This window comes from Babylonia areolata, chromosome 33 (assembly GCF_041734735.1).
Source record: "Babylonia areolata isolate BAREFJ2019XMU chromosome 33, ASM4173473v1, whole genome shotgun sequence".
In the NCBI taxonomy this organism is placed as follows: domain Eukaryota; kingdom Metazoa; phylum Mollusca; class Gastropoda; order Neogastropoda; family Buccinidae; genus Babylonia; species Babylonia areolata.
Genome location: NC_134908.1, coordinates 17,992,389 through 18,009,888, shown reverse-complemented (window position 1 = coordinate 18,009,888; position 17,500 = coordinate 17,992,389). Strand labels below are relative to the sequence as shown.

The 17,500-nt window shown below is 47.5% G+C and overlaps 1 protein-coding gene across 1 annotated transcript in view; it reads right to left on the bottom strand.

Moving 5' to 3' along the window:
* Window positions 1-17,500, bottom strand: part of LOC143277153 (uncharacterized) — a 100,284-nt gene that overhangs the window by 34,328 nt on the left and 48,456 nt on the right. The window contains 9 exon segments of the mRNA XM_076581912.1: window positions 905-2,299; window positions 2,301-2,573; window positions 2,575-3,964; window positions 5,682-5,816; window positions 6,144-6,276; window positions 8,198-8,437; window positions 11,650-11,785; window positions 14,832-14,970; window positions 17,340-17,425. Of these exon segments, the coding sequence (XP_076438027.1) occupies window positions 905-2,299; window positions 2,301-2,573; window positions 2,575-3,964; window positions 5,682-5,816; window positions 6,144-6,276; window positions 8,198-8,437; window positions 11,650-11,785; window positions 14,832-14,970; window positions 17,340-17,425 (3,927 nt within the window).

The window sequence follows — 17,500 nt, the reverse complement described above, 5'->3', positions numbered from 1 at the left end:
TTGTATAAGATCTTAAGAAATGAAGGACAACACTCCATGATAATAACCAACCGATGTGTAATCCTGCTGCTTGGCTGTTTCTGTATGTCAGTCGGTTTATCCATGTTTTTTTTTTTTTTCTTTCTTTCTTTCTTTCTTTTTCTTTCACTTTTGTTATATGTCAACCTATCAAAATGGTATTAAAATAATGTTAAAAAAAAAAAGAAGAAGAAAAAAGATAAAGAGTAGTGGCTGATTGCGGAGCGTTGGAATCTGAGAATGAGAAGGGGTGGGTGGGTGGGGGAGTGGGGGGTGAGGGGGTAAAGAAAGGAGGAAAGTCATGCATGTACACAGTCATATGTGACTCAAGGTCACATATATCACAGATGCACACACACATCACACGCACACACATCACACACATGGATACACTCATGCACAGACACACAACCATCCATCCACCCACACACACACACATTCAGAGTGACAGACATACATACACACACATACACACCAACCCACCCATACACACCTCTGAATGACCCCCCCCCACCCCTCCCACACATGCCCCTCCACACCCACACCCCTTCCACACCCCTCCCCCACTGCATGTTCTTCCCCCACACACTCACATACACTCATCCCCCACACACACACCTACACGCATCCCCCCCCCACACACACACATCCTGACCCCCCGCCCACAAAAAAAAACAAAAAACATATACACCAACCCGCCCCCCCCACACACACGCAGACATACACACAACATACACATCAACGCACATAATCCACCCACACACACACCAACACACACTGCACAAACCGATCCAACCCCCCCCCCCCCCCCCCCGCACCCTCCACACGCCTCCCACACACCACACATGCACACCCACCCACCCACGCACTACACGCACAATCTCACCGTGTCCACTGACTCCTGCCCCAACACAAAGCCCACGCCGGACGAGCTGTCGTCCGAGCCCGACTGCAGCGACCGCTGGGAACCGGAGTGGTTGCTCCCCAGATCCCCCTCCCCCGCCGTCACCCCGCCCCCGTGAAGGGGCGGGACTCTAGCCGGGGAAGGCTCCGCCCCTTCTATATGACTGACATCCCCGGAGTCCTTGCGGGCGGGGCCTTCTCTGTCCCTGCCCAGCCGGGGTTTGGATCGACGCGGGGTGTCGTCGCCTAGAGACACGAAGAACCCGGGCGTGTCCTCCTCCTGAGGCAATACATCCACATCCCCTGCTGGAGTGGTGGTGGTGCTGGTGGTGGTGGGGAGAGGGGTGCCGGCAGAAGAGGTGGAGGAAGGTGGAGACGGCTCCGGAATCAAGGAAGCTGGAGCTAGGTGGTAGGAAGGCGTGGCGCTGCGAGCGGGACGCTGGCCGGAGGAAACTCGCGACGACGGCGTTGTTGACTGGGGCCGGGTGTGGTGGTGCTCTCCCTGCGAGGTAGGCGGGGTCCGGGGGTCTTGCTGGGACGAGCGCAACTCCTCCCCCTCCCCCTCCTGCTGCTGTTTGAGTGACAGCCGGCGGATCTCGCCTTGCAGCTCCGTCAGGTTCCGGTTCAGCTTGTCCAGCGACTGGTCGTACTCCTCCTGCTCCCCGCCACCACTTCCCCCCGACACCCGCCGCCCGGCGCCTTTCGGCGTCTGACTCCTCTCTCTCACGGCAGGGACAACGTCACCATCGTAACCGTGACCACCGCCGCCGCCGCCACGGTCTTTCACGACAGGCGATGCTCCCCTCGCCTCGTTCCCCAGACTGGACGACGGTCGAGGGGCGGCGTAGCCGAACGCCTCAGCCGCCATGAAAGGGGGGCAACTCTGCATCATGTTGCTGCTCAGCTCGTCGATGGGGATACCGCCTGCATCATCCGTGACGTCCCTGTTTATCAGGTCTCCTTCCGGGTCGCTGCCGTGGAACCATCGGCGATGAATGGCGTCACTGTCGCGAGAGAACAGACGTCCTGTGGAGGGAGACTGGGAGGCGGAGGTGGAGTTGGAAGACGCCGGGGAGATGGTGGCCAGGGACGGTGGGGCGGGAGGGCTCGGGTCCGGTCCCGGACGTCGTCTGACCCAACCTCTCCTGCAGCAAAGCGTGGGTGGGTGGGGAGAAATTTGTGGGGGAGCCTGTCTCTCCCTGCCTGCCCCCCACCACCACCACCACCACCGCCCCTCCTCCACACGGACAGACCAGGCGGGGCGGAGAACGCCGCAGGCGATCCCCCCCGGCTCCCCTCCGTCCCCACCCCCCTCCCCCTTCTTGTTGATGACACGCATGAAGGCCGCCTTCCCCAGCCGCTGCCGCATCTTGGCCTGTCTGCACTTCCTGCCGCTGCTTCTTCCGCTCGATCTCTCGCCGTTTCTCTTCCAGCTTGAGCCGCAGCTGCGAGAGCTCTGATGTTGCTGGGCGGTCTCCGTTGCTGGGCTGTGATGACGACGCTGTTGCCGCCGCCGCTGAAGACGCCGCCTGTCGCTGAGCGCTCTGCTGCCAGGTGGTTTCTTTGGCCGCCTGGCCCCCGCCTCTCCTCCCGTCAGACTTCTGCAGGAGGAAGGCCGACTTGAGGTTGCCTGTGGTTACCGCCGGCGCCACCTCCATCATCGTCCTCCTCCTGCCCCTGCTGCATGTAGACCAGGCCCGAGTTGTCCACGGTGCCCAGACCTTTCATGCGTCGGATTTCCGCGAAGCTGGTGGTGCCCCCTTTTTTGTGTCCCCCGTCATGGGCGGTGGTGGAGGGGAGATGGTCCGTGATGAGCTGGCCCATCTTTGGCAGTGTCGGTCCAGTATGGCTGAAGGGGGCGGAGCCTGGAGTGTGGTGGGCGGAGCCAGGAGAGTGGTGGGCAGAGCCAGGAGATTGGTGGGCAGAGCCTGGAGGGTGGTGGGCGTGGCCTTTGAGGTCATCGTCATCGGCGGGGCCCTGTCGTGGGGAGTGCTTCAGCGACTCGCGCGCCTTGTGGTCCTGGTGGATCTTGTGCGACTCGTGGTCTGAGAAGTCCCCCGAGCTGCGGCTGCTGCCCACACTGCCCTCCCTCGACCCTCCTCCTCCTCCTCCACCCCCTCCTGCTGCGGGGTGGTGGAACCGCCGGGCCACCGTCTCCCCCCCGTCAGCCGACACCGACACGTCCCCGGAACCACCGTGGTCGATGACGGGGATGCCGGCATCGCGGGCCGTCTGCGAGTCGTGGACGCTGCTCTCGAGGGTGTAGCTGAAGGCGGGCTTGTCGCCGTGGGAACCAGCTGCGCTCACCGTCCGTCGGGGCGAGAGGACGAGCGGCGAGATACCTGATGACGAGTCCGGGCCGATGGTGAACGCCTCGTAACCTGACCGAGATGCTTGCTGTGCCTGTTGCTGTTGCTGTGAGGCGGGAGCAACAGCAGCAGCAGTGGAAGGGGCCGAAGCCTCAGAGCTGCTCGTCACCGTGTCGTCGCTTGGCGCCATCGTCACGGAAGCCAGCGGCGTCACCACAGTCTCGTCCATGGACGAAGAACCGCCGCTGGACCTCGGCGACCCTGCTGACGACCCCTTGACCCCCGGGCTGACCCGACCATGGATGTTCCCGCTCCCAGGAGGCGACAGCTTCCCCTTCGTTGCTGGTTTGCCGGGCGATGTCAGCTTCCTCCGCGGGGTGGAGGTGGTGGTGGAAGTGCTGTTCCGATCCCCGCGTTCCTCCGCTTTGCTGTGGTTGTTGACCTTCTCCTTGGCCGGGCGGAGCTTGGCTGGCATCAGGGGCTCCTGACGACCTGCCCCGACCCGCGCCGCCGCCGATGACCCCTGACCCCCTGGGGTCACGCTGACGACCTCCATGAACTCTGGGTGTGCGCGGTCTGACAGGTTGGAGCGTTGGGGCTGAGGGCGCCCCGTGAGCTCGAACTCGGCGAGGTCAGCGCTGGACACAGGGTCAAGGTCGTCGTCGACGGTTGTGTCGGTGTCGGCGGTGTCCCAGGACATGGACACATTCTCCAGCAGTGTGCTGTGGCTGGTCCTGTGACAGTGTGGTCATCACTGTGATGATGGTGGTGGTGATGGTGGTGATGATGGTGGTGATGATGGTGAAGGTGGTGATAATGGTGATGGTGGTGGTGGTGGTGGTGGTGGTGATGGTGGCGATGATGGTGGCGATGATGGTGGTGATGATGGTGATGGTGGTGGTAGTGATGGTGATGGTGGTGGTGATGGTGGTGGTGATGGTGGTGGTGGTGATGGTGGTGGTGGTGATGGTGATGGTGGCAATGATGGTGATGGTGGTGGTGATGATGGTGACTGGTGGTGGTGATGGTGGTGTTGGTGATGGTGGTTGTGATGATGGTCGATGGTGTGATGATGGTGGTGGTGATGGTGTGTGGTGGTGGTGCGGTGGTGATGATGGTGGTGATGGGTGATGATGATGGTGATGGGTGGTGGTGATGGTGGCGATGATGGTGGTGGTGGTTGGTGGTTGATGGTGGTGATGATGGTGGTGTTGATGGTGATGGTGGTGGTGGTGATGGTGGTGGTGGTGGTGATGGTGGTGGTGATGATGATGGTGATGATGGTGATGATGATGTGGTGGTGGTGGTGGTGATGGTGGTGTGATGGTGGTGATTATGGTGATGGTGGTGATGGTGGCAATGATGGTGATGGTGTGGTGGATGATGGTGAGATGATGTGATGGTGGTGATGATGGTGGTGATAGTGTGTGGTGGTGGTGGTGATATGTGGTGGTGATGAACAATGATGGTGATGATGATGATGATTGGTGATGGTGATGGAGATGGTGGTGATGGTGGGTGAGATGATGGTGATGGTGGCGATGATGGTGATGGTGGTGGTAGTGATGGTGGTGATGATGGTGATGGTGGTGGTGATGATGGTGATGATGGTGGTGGTGATGATGATGGTGATGGTGGTGATGATGGTGGTGATGATGGTGATGGTGGTGATGATGGTGATGGTGGTGGTGATGATGGTGATGATGATGGTGATGGTGGTGATGATGATGGTGATGGTAGCGGTGGTGATGGTGGGGATGATGATGGTGGTGGTGATGATGATGATGATGATGGCAGTGGTGGTGATGGTGACAGTGATGATGATGATGATAGTGGTGACGACTATGATGATGATGATAACAATGATGTTGATGGTGATGATGATGGTGATGGTGGTGGTGGTGATGATGATGGTGATGGTGGTAGTGATGATGATGGTGATGGTGGTGATGATGATGGTGACAGTGATGATGATGATGATGATGGCAGTGGTGGTGATGGTGACAGTGATGATGATGGTGATGATGATGATGATAGTGGTGATGGTGGTGACGACTATGATGATGATGATGATGGTGATGATGATGCTGAATCTGATGACGACAATGGTGCTGCTGCTGCTGACGATGATGATGACGACGATGATAATGATAGAATATACCAATAATGATAAGAACAATAATAATGACGAGGATGATGTAGAAAATAAGAATACGCACACACATACACCCCCCCCCCCCCCACACACACACACACGCACTCTTACACCCACATTGACACACACACACTAACATCCACACACACTTATACACACAGGCCACAACAGCAGCAGACACCCACCACCCCTCTCACACTCACCCCCCTTTCTCACCCTCCCCCTCCACAGACCCCCCCATACTCCCCACCCCCTCAAATCTCCCCCACAACCACCCCCCCCCCTCCCCCCCGCACCTGTCTCGGATGTCCTGGTCGTCCTGCCAAGCAAGGACCGAGCGACGGATTACGTCCCTCTCTTGCGGGGAGCTCAGCGACTGCGAGCGTCGGGTCGTTCGCTTCTGGAGCAACGGTTGCCGCGACGACAGCACACTGCCACACAGAGGGTTCACGACATTGAACACCCACAGAAAACCCCTGACACTCACATTTCACAACATCAAAACAAAACCCTCAACACTCAAATCGAAACATCAAACACACTCACACAAAAACCCCCAAACATCCACACTCACATAAAACCCCAAACACTCATATACAACATTGCACACAAGCAAACAAAAAACCCAAACCCTCACATGACATTATCCACACTCACACAAAAACCCCAAAACACTCACACTACAACATCACACTCACACAAACACCCACCCACTCAAAACCCAAACACTCACACCAACAACATCAACCACCACTCACGTTGGACAAGCGGAAATTTTCTCCAAGTGGTGACGACCGTCGTCTGCCGTTTTCTGAAAGCTCCTCTTGGTGGCGCCACTGACCTGGGGAATGCTGGGACTGGGAAGTCGTCGAGCCGAGACATGAACTGCCCCTGTGAAATAATGTCAACATTCACGTCAACAAAATCCCACAATTCATGTCAGTACTCGGGTCAGTTGTGGAAAACAACGAACATACCCACAATGTATTTCTTTCAGAAACTGACTTTTAAGTCTCCAGACTCCACAATTGTCTGTTCCAAGTCCTACAATTCATGTCAGTACTCAGGTGTGTACTGGAAAACACGAACATACCCACAATGTATTTCCTTCAGAAACTGACTTTTAAGTCTCCTGTTTCACAACAATCTGTTCAAGTCCTACAATTCATGTCAGTACTCTGGTGTGTTGTGGAAAACATGAACACACCCATAGTGTATTTCCTTCGAAAAATGACTGATGCTTCCAGTGTCCACAAAAGTCTATTTAAGTCCTACGAACATCTGTTTAACTCTCTCCATACGAATGGCGAAAGAGACGACATTAACAGCGTTTCACCCCAGTTACCATCATCAAAATATTGCAAGCGGAAGGCTCTTATACTGAAGAGGTGAATGTTGACAAAGATACCACAATTGGGTCATTCAGACACCCACTGGACATCCGAGGGGTCTGTGTAGAGGAGAAGAGAGGACTGGCCTTACTGAGTGAGTTAAGATGTAAATATCTATTCTTCAGTGCCACAGGGTGGGATGTGTCAAGTCAAACAGTACACATATATATGTGATAAGAGTACGTGGTAAGGGGCTGAGATTTTTTTATGTGGGCGATGTTTCTTCTTCATGGACTTGAAGTACCTGCTTCTCTCTTCTCCTATGTTAAATTAATCCTATTTGACTGTTAATACAACCTTTTGTCCCTGTACGATCCTAGCTCACAGCGCCAAGCTGTGATAGAGTATGTGGTAAGCGGCTGTGATTTGAACGACAGTTAGTAACCAGCTGAGCACTTGGCTATATATATATATAAATAAATATATAAAATAAAATACATATAAAGAGAAAAATGAATGCACACATAAATACATGACCACATAAACAAATACACGTAAGAATAAAAACAAAACAAAAAAATAACTAAATGAATAAAAAAAAAGCAACAACCCAATATGAATTAAAAAAAAATAAACAAAAATAAACACAACAAACAAAAATAAAAACCCACACTAAAAAACAACAACAACAACAAAAACCCCCAAAAATACCAAGAACAAGAAACTCAAGAACATCCACACCTGCATTTTTCTCTACCCCCTTTCCATAACTACAGGAATGTATTCATAAATCTGCCCCTTCCTATCTTTGTGGCTGCCTTCACCTTTACACTCCATCTCGCTCTCTACAATCAGCTTCGGATCCACTCTGTTTACACATACCCAGATTCAATCACTCCACCCCTGGACGCCGTTCTTTCTCTGTCTCTGGACCTTGCATTTGGAATGCACTTCCTCTTTCGCTTTGTCAGGTCTCCACACTCAGCCCTTTCAAGTCTGGCCTTAAAACCCACCTCTTCACAAGATAACCTCCCTCCCCTGCCTCTTCCTTGTCTTCAGTTTCTTCAGTTTCAGAGTTTTGCATGCGTGTGAATGACTTAGATTTGTTTCTGCACAAAATTCAGCACTATATAAATATTATTATTATTATTATCATTATTAAACAAATGAAAACAACCTCAACAAACAAACAGAAAGAAAACCCACACAACAACAAAAACAACACCCCCCCCCCCCCCCCCCCAAAAAAACCAAGAAACTAAAGACCATCTACAACAGCCTCTTTCTCCACCTCCCTCACATTCACGTAATTACACAAAACAAACAAACAACATATCAATCCATAAAAAAAAACACCCACACATACACAAAACAAAAAACACCTACGCCCTCCCTCAACCCCCCCCCCCTCCCCAAACTCCCCACCCCCTCACAAAAACAAACAACCCAAAACAAACAAACAAACAAACAAAACGTCCAACCTTCAGACGCCGCAGCGTCCTTCTTGGCAGTGGCCCCCCCTTGTTGCCCCGCCTCCAGCAAGAAGAACAACTCCGCCAGGAACACCAACACGTTGTCGCGAAGGTTCTCCTTCCCGTACAGCAAGTCCTCGTAGGTAAAGTGGAAGCACTTCAACACCAGGTGGCGCTCACAGAACGTCCGGATCAGGCGGAGGTTGTAGAGGGAGTCCGCGATGCCCACGTTCTCCTTCAGACAGGCGTCTGGAAAAAAACGGAATTTTGGTGAGCAGATGTGCGAGGTTCTTCACGTACACACAAACAGCGACACAGACACGGACATACTCACCACACACAAACCATACGCACACAAAATGATATCATTCAAACCTACCGCCGATATTTTCTCCCCCTCCACTAGACCTTGAGTGGTGGTCTGGACGCTAGTCATTCGGATGAGACGATAAACCGAGGTCCCGTGTGCTAGCATGCACTTAGCGCACGTAAAAGAACCCACGGCAACAAAAGGGTTGTTCCTGGCAAAATTCTGTAGAAAAATCCACTTCGATAGGAAAAACAAATAAAACTGCATGCAGGAAAAAACACCAAAAAAAATGGGTGGCGCTGTAATGTAGCGACACGCTCTCCCTGGGGAGAGCAGCCCGAATTTCACACAGAGAAATCTGTTGTGATAAAAATAAATACAAGTACAAATACCTGGAGGAGCTTAACTCAGTACTGCCAGTAGTCTCCCCTGATTTTCCCCACAGACGATCCATTAGTAAAAAAATAAAATCGCCAAAAAACAAATGCTAGAATCTATGAACTGAAAACTATATATAACCTCCTCCCTTCTTACGCTGTCAGAAAGTGAGATGATAAATGTATCCATATTTTTTAGTTCGAAACTGGCAACACACTGATGACTTGTAAACGAATCCAGGAAAGCACAAAGGGTCTGAAACAGACTGAATTCAGAACACTATACAGGTCTCCTTCATCTAATTCTGGTGTCTGCCTTGTGACCTGAGACAAAACTGGGTGAGACGCCGCTGTTGACACGCACTGTTCACGTGAACCAGTCCTCGCAAAAACCAACTCTCCTGCTCGCGAGCACAGCACCACACACTGCATTTGCTGGTTGCAGTGCAGAGTGGAAAGGTCAGATAAGCTATCCTTAGCTCATAACGTCATTATGGAAATTAGGTGCCACTCCAAAAATTCAAAAACGAACCACGAGGATACTTCGTCTGAAGCGGCTGTAAACAGTACAGTCCTGATTGGAGCCCTTCGTCTGAAGTGAGTTAAAAAATGGGAAAATATGCATGCTGTTTCGAATCGAGATGAGTCTGACTGAACCCTGGTTTTTTTTTTTTGTTTTTTTTTCTATTTCAATACCTGTGACAGGTAGAGCGTTAGGCATGTAGAAAGCAATGGTGACAATTCAAGACAGTACCTATGACAGGTAAGGACACAAGACAGTACCTATGACAGGTAAAGACACAAGACACAGTAACTATGACAGGTAAGGACACAAGACACAGTACCTATGACAGGTAAAGACACAGTACCTATGACAGGTAAGGACACAAGACACAGTACCTATGACAGGTAAAGACACAGTACCTATGACAGGTAAGGACACAAGACACAGTACCTGTGACAGGTAAAGACACAGTAACTATGACAGGTAAGGACACAAGACAGTACCTATGACAGGTAAGGACACAAGACACAGTACCTGTGACAGGTAAAGACACAGTAACTATGACAGGTAAGGACACAAGACAGTACCTATGACAGGTAAGGACACAAGACACAGTACCTGTGACAGGTAAAGACACAGTACCTGTGACAGGTAAGGACACAAGACAGTACCTATGACAGGTAAGGACACAAGCCACAGTACCTGTGACAGGTAAAGACACAGTAACTATGACAGGTAAGGACACAAGACAGTACCTGTGACAGGTAAGGACACAAGACACAGTACCTGTGACAGGTAAAGACACAGTAACTATGACAGGTAAGGACACAAGACAGTACCTATGACAGGTAAGGACACAAGACACAGTACCTGTGACAGGTAAAGACACAGTAACTATGACAGGTAAGGACACAAGACAGTACCTATGACAGGTAAGGACACAAGACACAGTACCTGTGACAGGTAAAGACACAGTAACTATGACAGGTAAGGACACAAGACAGTACCTATGACAGGTAAGGACACAAGACACAGTACCTGTGACAGGTAAAGACACAGTAACTATGACAGGTAAGGACACAAGACAGTACCTATGACAGGTAAGGACACAAGACACAGTACCTGTGACAGGTAAAGACACAGTACCTGTGACAGGTAAGGACACAAGACACAGTACCTGTGACAGGTAAAGACACAAGACACAGTACCTGTGACAGGTAAAGACACAGTACCTGTGACAGGTAAGGACACAAGACACAGTACCTGTGACAGGTAAAGACACAGTACCTGTGACAGGTAAAGACACAGTACCTGTGACAGGTAAAGACACAAGACACAGTACCTGTGACAGGTAAGGCGTCCGGCATGTAGAAGCGATGGTGACAATACAGTATCTGTGACAGGTAAAGACACAAGACACTGTACCTGTGACAGGTAAAGACACAAGACACAGTACCTGTGACAGGTAAAGACACAAGACACAGTACCTGTGACAGGTAAGGACACAAGACACAGTACCTGTGACAGGTAAGGACACAAGACACAATACATGTGACAGGTAAAGACACAATACATGTGACAGGTAAGGACACAAGACACAGTACCTGTGACAGGTAAAGACACAATACATGTGACAGGTAAAGACACAGTACCTGTGACAGGTAAGGACACAAGACACAGTACCTGTGACAGGTAAGGACACAAGACACAGTACCTGTGACAGGTAAGGACACAAGACACAGTACCTGTGACAGGTAAAGACACAAGACACTGTACCTGTGACAGGTAAAGACACAGTACCTGTGACAGGTAAGGACACAAGACACAGTACCTGTGACAGGTAAGGACACAAGACACAGTACCTGTGACAGGTAAAGACACAGTACCTGTGACAGGTAAGGACACAAGACACAGTACCTGTGACAGGTAAGGACACAAGACACAGTACCTGTGACAGGTAAAGACACAGTACCTGTGACAGGTAAAGACACAAGACACAGTACCTGTGACAGGTAAGGACACAAGACACAGTACCTGTGACAGGTAAAGACACAAGACACAGTACCTGTGACAGGAAAGGACACAAGACACAGTACCTGTGACAGGTAAGGACACAAGACACAGTACCTGTGACAGGTAAGGACACAAGACACAGTACCTGTGACAGGTAAGGCGTCCGACATATAGAAAGCGATGGTGACAAGTCAGGACAGTACCTGTGACAGGTAAGGACACAAGACACAGTACCTGTGACAGGTAAAAACTGTACCTGTGACAGGTAAGGCGTCCGGCATGTAGAAAGCGATGGCAGCAGCCACAGAACATCCATCCCCGAGGTCCTCCATCAGGTCCTTCAGGACTGGGACGTGTCTCGGTTCACGGGGCGTCTTGCTGACGATGCGTACCTGGTAACAATAATAATGTAAAGTTAACTTATAATAGCAAAAATCCGCTCCAAGATAATTTACAGACAAAGAAGAAGCAGAAGAAGAAAAACATAATGAAGAAGAAGAAGAAGAAGCAGAAATGTACAAAGAAGAAGAAAAAGAAGGAAAAAAAAAGAGAAGAAGACAAAGATGAAGAAGCAGAAATCTACAAAGAAGAAGAAGAAAAAGAAGAAGCAGAAGAAATTTACAGACTAAGAAGCCACAGAAGCCAAAGATTATGAAGAAGAAGAGGCAGAAATCTACGAAGATGAAGATGAAGAAGATGACAAAGATGAAAAAGCAGAAGAAGAAATTTACAGACAAAGAAGCAGAAGAAGAAAAACATTAAGAAGAAGAAGCAGAAATGTACAAAGAAGAAGAAAAAGAAAAAGAGAAGAAGACAAAGATGAAGAAGCAGAAATGTACAAAGAAGAAGAAGAAGAAGATGAAGAAGAAGAAGAAGAAGACAAAGATGAAGAAGCAGAAGCAGAAGAAATTTACAAACTAAGAAGCAGAAGAAGCCATAGAAGCAAAAAATAACGAAGAAGAAGATTGACTGATTGACTGAATCTTTAATGGGCAAAGAATTAGGCACAGCAAAGGCCTTTTAGCAATTCTGCCCATTTAACGACACAAAACATAAAAATAAAGAACGACACAAAACATAAAAATAAAGATATAATATTGAAATAAAATAAAATAATAAGAACGACGAATAAGAATAGTAACTGGAATAGTCTATTAAAGGTAACAAAGCGATGAAAAATGGAACAACTGGTGCATTACATGTGCGTACGTACTTACACACACACACACACATACACACACACACACACACATAAACACACACGCACACAACTATTCAACAAGCAAACAAAGACATACGTACACATTCACGCCCACACACTCAAACACACACACACACACACACACACTTACTGTTCACACATACACATACATTCAATTTTTCATTCATTCACTCACTCCACTTGACACACAACAACAACAAGAACAAGAAATTCACAGACAATGAAGAAGCCGAAGAAGAAAGACATAATGAAGAAGAAGAAGAAGCAGAAATCTACAAAGAAGAAGAAAAAGAAAAGAAAAAAAGAAAAAGAGAAGAAGACAAAGATGAAGAAGCAGAAATCTACAAAGAAGAAGAAGAAAAAGAAGAAGAAGAAGATGAAGAAGCAGAAGCAGAAGAAATTTACAGACTAAGAAGCAGAAAAAGTTGTAGAAGCAAAAAATCATGAAGAAGAAGAAGCAGAAGTCGAAGAAGAAGAAGAAGAAGAAGAAGAAGAAATTTACAGACGAAAAAGCAGAAGAAGAAAATAATGATGAAAAAGAAGAAGAAGAAATTTACAAAGAAAAAGAAGAAGAAAAAAGATGAGAAGAAGAAGAAGAAGAAAAAGCAGAAGAAGCAGAAGAAAAAAAAAAACATTATGAAGAAGAAAAAGCAGAAGTTTACGAAGAAGAAGAAGAAGCAGAAGAAGGAGAAGAAATTTACGAACGAAGAAGGTGAAAACGAAGAAAACAAAGAAGAAGCAGAAGAAATTATGAACGACAAACAAGAAAAAATTTACAGACTAAGAAGAAGAAGAAGAAGAAAAGATTTACAGACAAAGAAGAAGAAGAAGAAGAAAAAATTTAAAGAAAAAATTTACAGACTAAGAAGAAGAAGAAGAAGAAAAAATTTACAGACTAAGAAGAAGAAGAAGAAGAAAAAATTTACAGACTAAGAAGAAGAAGAAGAAGAAAAAATTTAAAGAAAAAATTTACAGACTAAGAAGAAGAAGAAGAAGAAAAAATTTACAGACTAAGAAGAAGAAGAAGAAGAAGAAATTTAAAGAAAAAATTTACAGACTAAGAAGAAGAAGAAGAAGAAAAAATTTACAGACTAAGAAGAAGAAGAAAATTACAGGCAAAGAAGCAGACGAAGAAGCAGAAGAAGAGGTGTACCTTCTGAGAGGACTCCCCCTGAATGATGTCCAGGTCTCCCCGTGTGAAATTTACGGACAACGAAGAAGAAGAAGAAGAAAAAGAAGATATTTACTGATGAAGAAGAAGAAGAAGAAGAAGAAGAAGAAGAAGTTTACAGACACCAAGAAGAAGAAGCAGAAAGTTATGAAGAAGGCTAAATAGCGTACCTTCTGAGAGGACTCTCTCTGAATAATGTCCAGGTCTCTCCGTGTGAAATTTACGGACAACGAAGAAGAAGAAGAAGAAAAAGAAGATATTTACTGAAGAAGAAGAAGAAGAAGAAGCAGTTTACAGACACCAAGAAGAAGAAGCAGAAAGTTATGAAGAAGGCGTACCTTCTGAGAGGACTCCCCCTGAATGATGACCAGGTCTCCCCGTATGAAATTTACGGACAACGAAGAAGAAGAAGAAGAAGAAGAAAAAGAGGATATTTACTGATGAAGAAGAAGAAGCAGTTTACAGACACCAACAAGAAGAAGCAGAAAGTTATGAAGAAGGCTAAAAAGCGTATCTTCTGAGAGGACTCCCCCTGAATGATGACCAAGTCTTCTTGTGTGAAATTTACGGACAAAGAAGAAGAAGAAGAAGAAGAAGAAAAAGAGGATATTTACTGATGAAGAAGAAGAAGAAGAAGCAGTTTACAGACACCAAGAAGAAGAAGAAGCAGAAAGTTATGAAGAAGGCTAAAAAGCGTACCTTCTGAGAGGACTCCCCCTGAATGATGACCAGGTCTCCCCGTGTGAAATTTATGGACAACAAAGAAGAAGAAAAAGAGGATATTTACTAAAGAAGAAGAAGAAGAAGAAGAAGCAGTTTACAGACACCAACAAGACGAAGCAGAAAGTTATGAAGAAGGCTAAAAAGCGTACCTTCTGAGAGGACTCTCCCTGAATGATGACCAGGTCTCCCCATGTGAAATTTACAGACAACGAAGAAGAAGAAGAAAAAGAGGATATTTACTGATGAAGAAGAAGAAGAAGAAGCAGTTTACAGACACCAAGAAGAAGAAGCAGAACATTAGGCAGAAGGCTAAGAGGCGTACCTTCTGAGAGGACTCCCCCTGAATGATGTCCAGGTCTCCCCGTGTGGCCAGTGCCCCGCAGGTCTTGTTGATCCAGAACACCAGGGCCTCCTCTGGGCTGCCCGGCAGCTCGCTGGACGCACTGAAACTGCTATATCGCCTGAAACACAGGGGTCCACGCACCACACCGCATCAATAACGATGATGACAATATTGATTGATTGATATGGATACTTATATAGCGCCTATCCTCGGTCAGAGACCAAGCTCTAAGCGCTTTACAAACACGGGGTCATTTACACAACAGGCTGCCTACCTGGGTAGAGCCGACTGACGGCTGCCATTGGGCGCTCATCATTCGTTTCCTGTGTCATTCAATCAGATTTCAGGCACGCACACATACATATTCAGACAAACATGTAACATTTAACATTTTACGTGCATGACCTTTTTTGTTTATTTACCCCCCCGCCATGTAGGCAGCCATACTCTGCTTTCGGGGGGGTGCATGCTGGGTATGTTCTTGTTTCCATAACCCACCAAACGCTGACATGGATTACAGGATTTTTAATGTGCGTATTTGATCTTCTGCGTGTGTATACATACAAAGGGGGTTCAGGCACTAGCAGGTCTGCACATATGTTGACCTGGGAGATCGGAAAAATCTCCACCCTTTACCCACCAAGCGCTGTCACCGTGATTCGAACCCGGGACCCTCAGACTGAAAGTCCAACGCTTTAACCATTCGGCTACTGCGCCGATGAAGGTGATCTGTCACCAGCACGGTGTCTTAAATTCTCCCAGCACTGGTAATGCACAATTCATCCAACATGTCCAATCGAATCACCTATTTCAAACTGTGCAAAGTTCAAGTCCTACAACTTGCTTCCCTTGATTTTAGGAGTTTGAGAAGATGTTTTTGAACTTGGTCGGCAGTGGTGCGCAGAGAGAAGAAAGAAGAAAGAGCACAGAAACAGCCAGAAACAGCTGATGTTTGACTGGTTCTTGGAACAGAAGATTCACAACTGATGTTTGACTGGTTCTTGGAACAGAAGATTCACAGCTGATGTTTGACTGGTTCTTGGAACAGAAGATTCATAACTGATGTTTGACTGGTTCTTGGAACAGAAGATTCACAGCTGATGTTTGATTGGTTCTTGGAACAGAAGATTCACAACTGATGTTTGACTGGTTCTTGGAACAGAAGGTTCACAACTGATGTTTGACTGGTTCTTGGAATAAAGATTCACAGCTGATGTTTGACTGGTTCTTGGAACAGAAGATTCACAACTGATGTTTGACTGGTTCTTGGAACAGAAGATTCACAGCTGATGTTTGACTGGTTCTTGGAACAGAAGATTCACAGCTGATGTTTGATTGGTTCTTGGAACAGAAGATTCACAACTGATGTTTGACTGGTTCTTGGAACAGAAGATTCACAGCTGATGTTTGACTGGTTCTTGGAACAGAAGATTCACAACTGATGTTTGACTGGTTCTTGGAATAAAGATTCACAACTGATGTTTGACTGGTTCTTGGAACAGAAGATTCACAGCTGATGTTTGATTGGTTCTTGGAACAGAAGATTCACAACTGATGTTTGACTGGTTCTTGGAACAGAAGATTCACAGCTGATGTTTGACTGGTTCTTGGAACAGAAGATTCACAACTGATGTTTGACTGGATCTTGGAACAGAAGATTAACAGCTGATGTTTGACTGGTTCTTGGAATAAAGATTCACAACTGATGTTTGACTGGTTCTTGGAACAGAATATTAACAACTGATGTTTGACTGGTTTTTGGAACAGAAGATTCACAGCTGATGTTTGACTGGTTCTTGGAACAGAAGATTCATAGCTAATATTTGACTGGATCTTGGAACAGAAGATTCACAGCTGATGTTTGACTGGTTCTTGAAAATGAAGATTCATTCAAGTATGAGAACGAGGTTGAAGCACACATTAAATTGTGAAATGTGTTTGGTGAGAACGCTCTGAAGCAGGGCGGTACAGGAACCATTTGCAAATACACGCTGTTTGCAGTTAGGCATACCTCCTCCTCCTACAAATATATATGCGTGGAGTGATGGCCAAGAGGTAACACGTCTGCCTAGCGAGCGAGAGAATCTGAGCGCACTGGTTTGATTTGAATCACGGCACAGTCGCCAGTATTTTCTCCCCATCCACTAGACCTTGAGTGGTGGTCTAGACGCTAGTCATTCGGATAAGACAATAAACTGAGGTGCCGTGTGCAGCATGTATTTAGTGCACATAAAAGAACGCACGGCAACAAAAGGACTGTCCCTGGAAAAATTCTGTAGAAAAATCCACTTAGATAGGAAAAACAAATAAAAAACAATGCAGGCAGGAAAAAATACCAAAAAAAAGGGTGGCGTTGTAGTGTAGCGACGTGCTCTCCCTGGGGTGACCAGCCCGAATTTCACACCGAGAAATCTGTTGTGACAAAAAAAAAAGGAGTAATGCAATACGCTGAGAATGAATGATAATTAAAATAAATAAACCACTGACCTCACAGCCTGCACGACTTTCTCCACGCTGGCAATCTCACTGGTGTAGGCCTTCATCAGGGCGTCGATCAGAGCCAGGTGGGCCATCTGCACAACACACAGTAAGTCCTGCTGTTAACTCTCTCCATACGAACGGCGAAAGAGACAACGTTAACAGCGTTT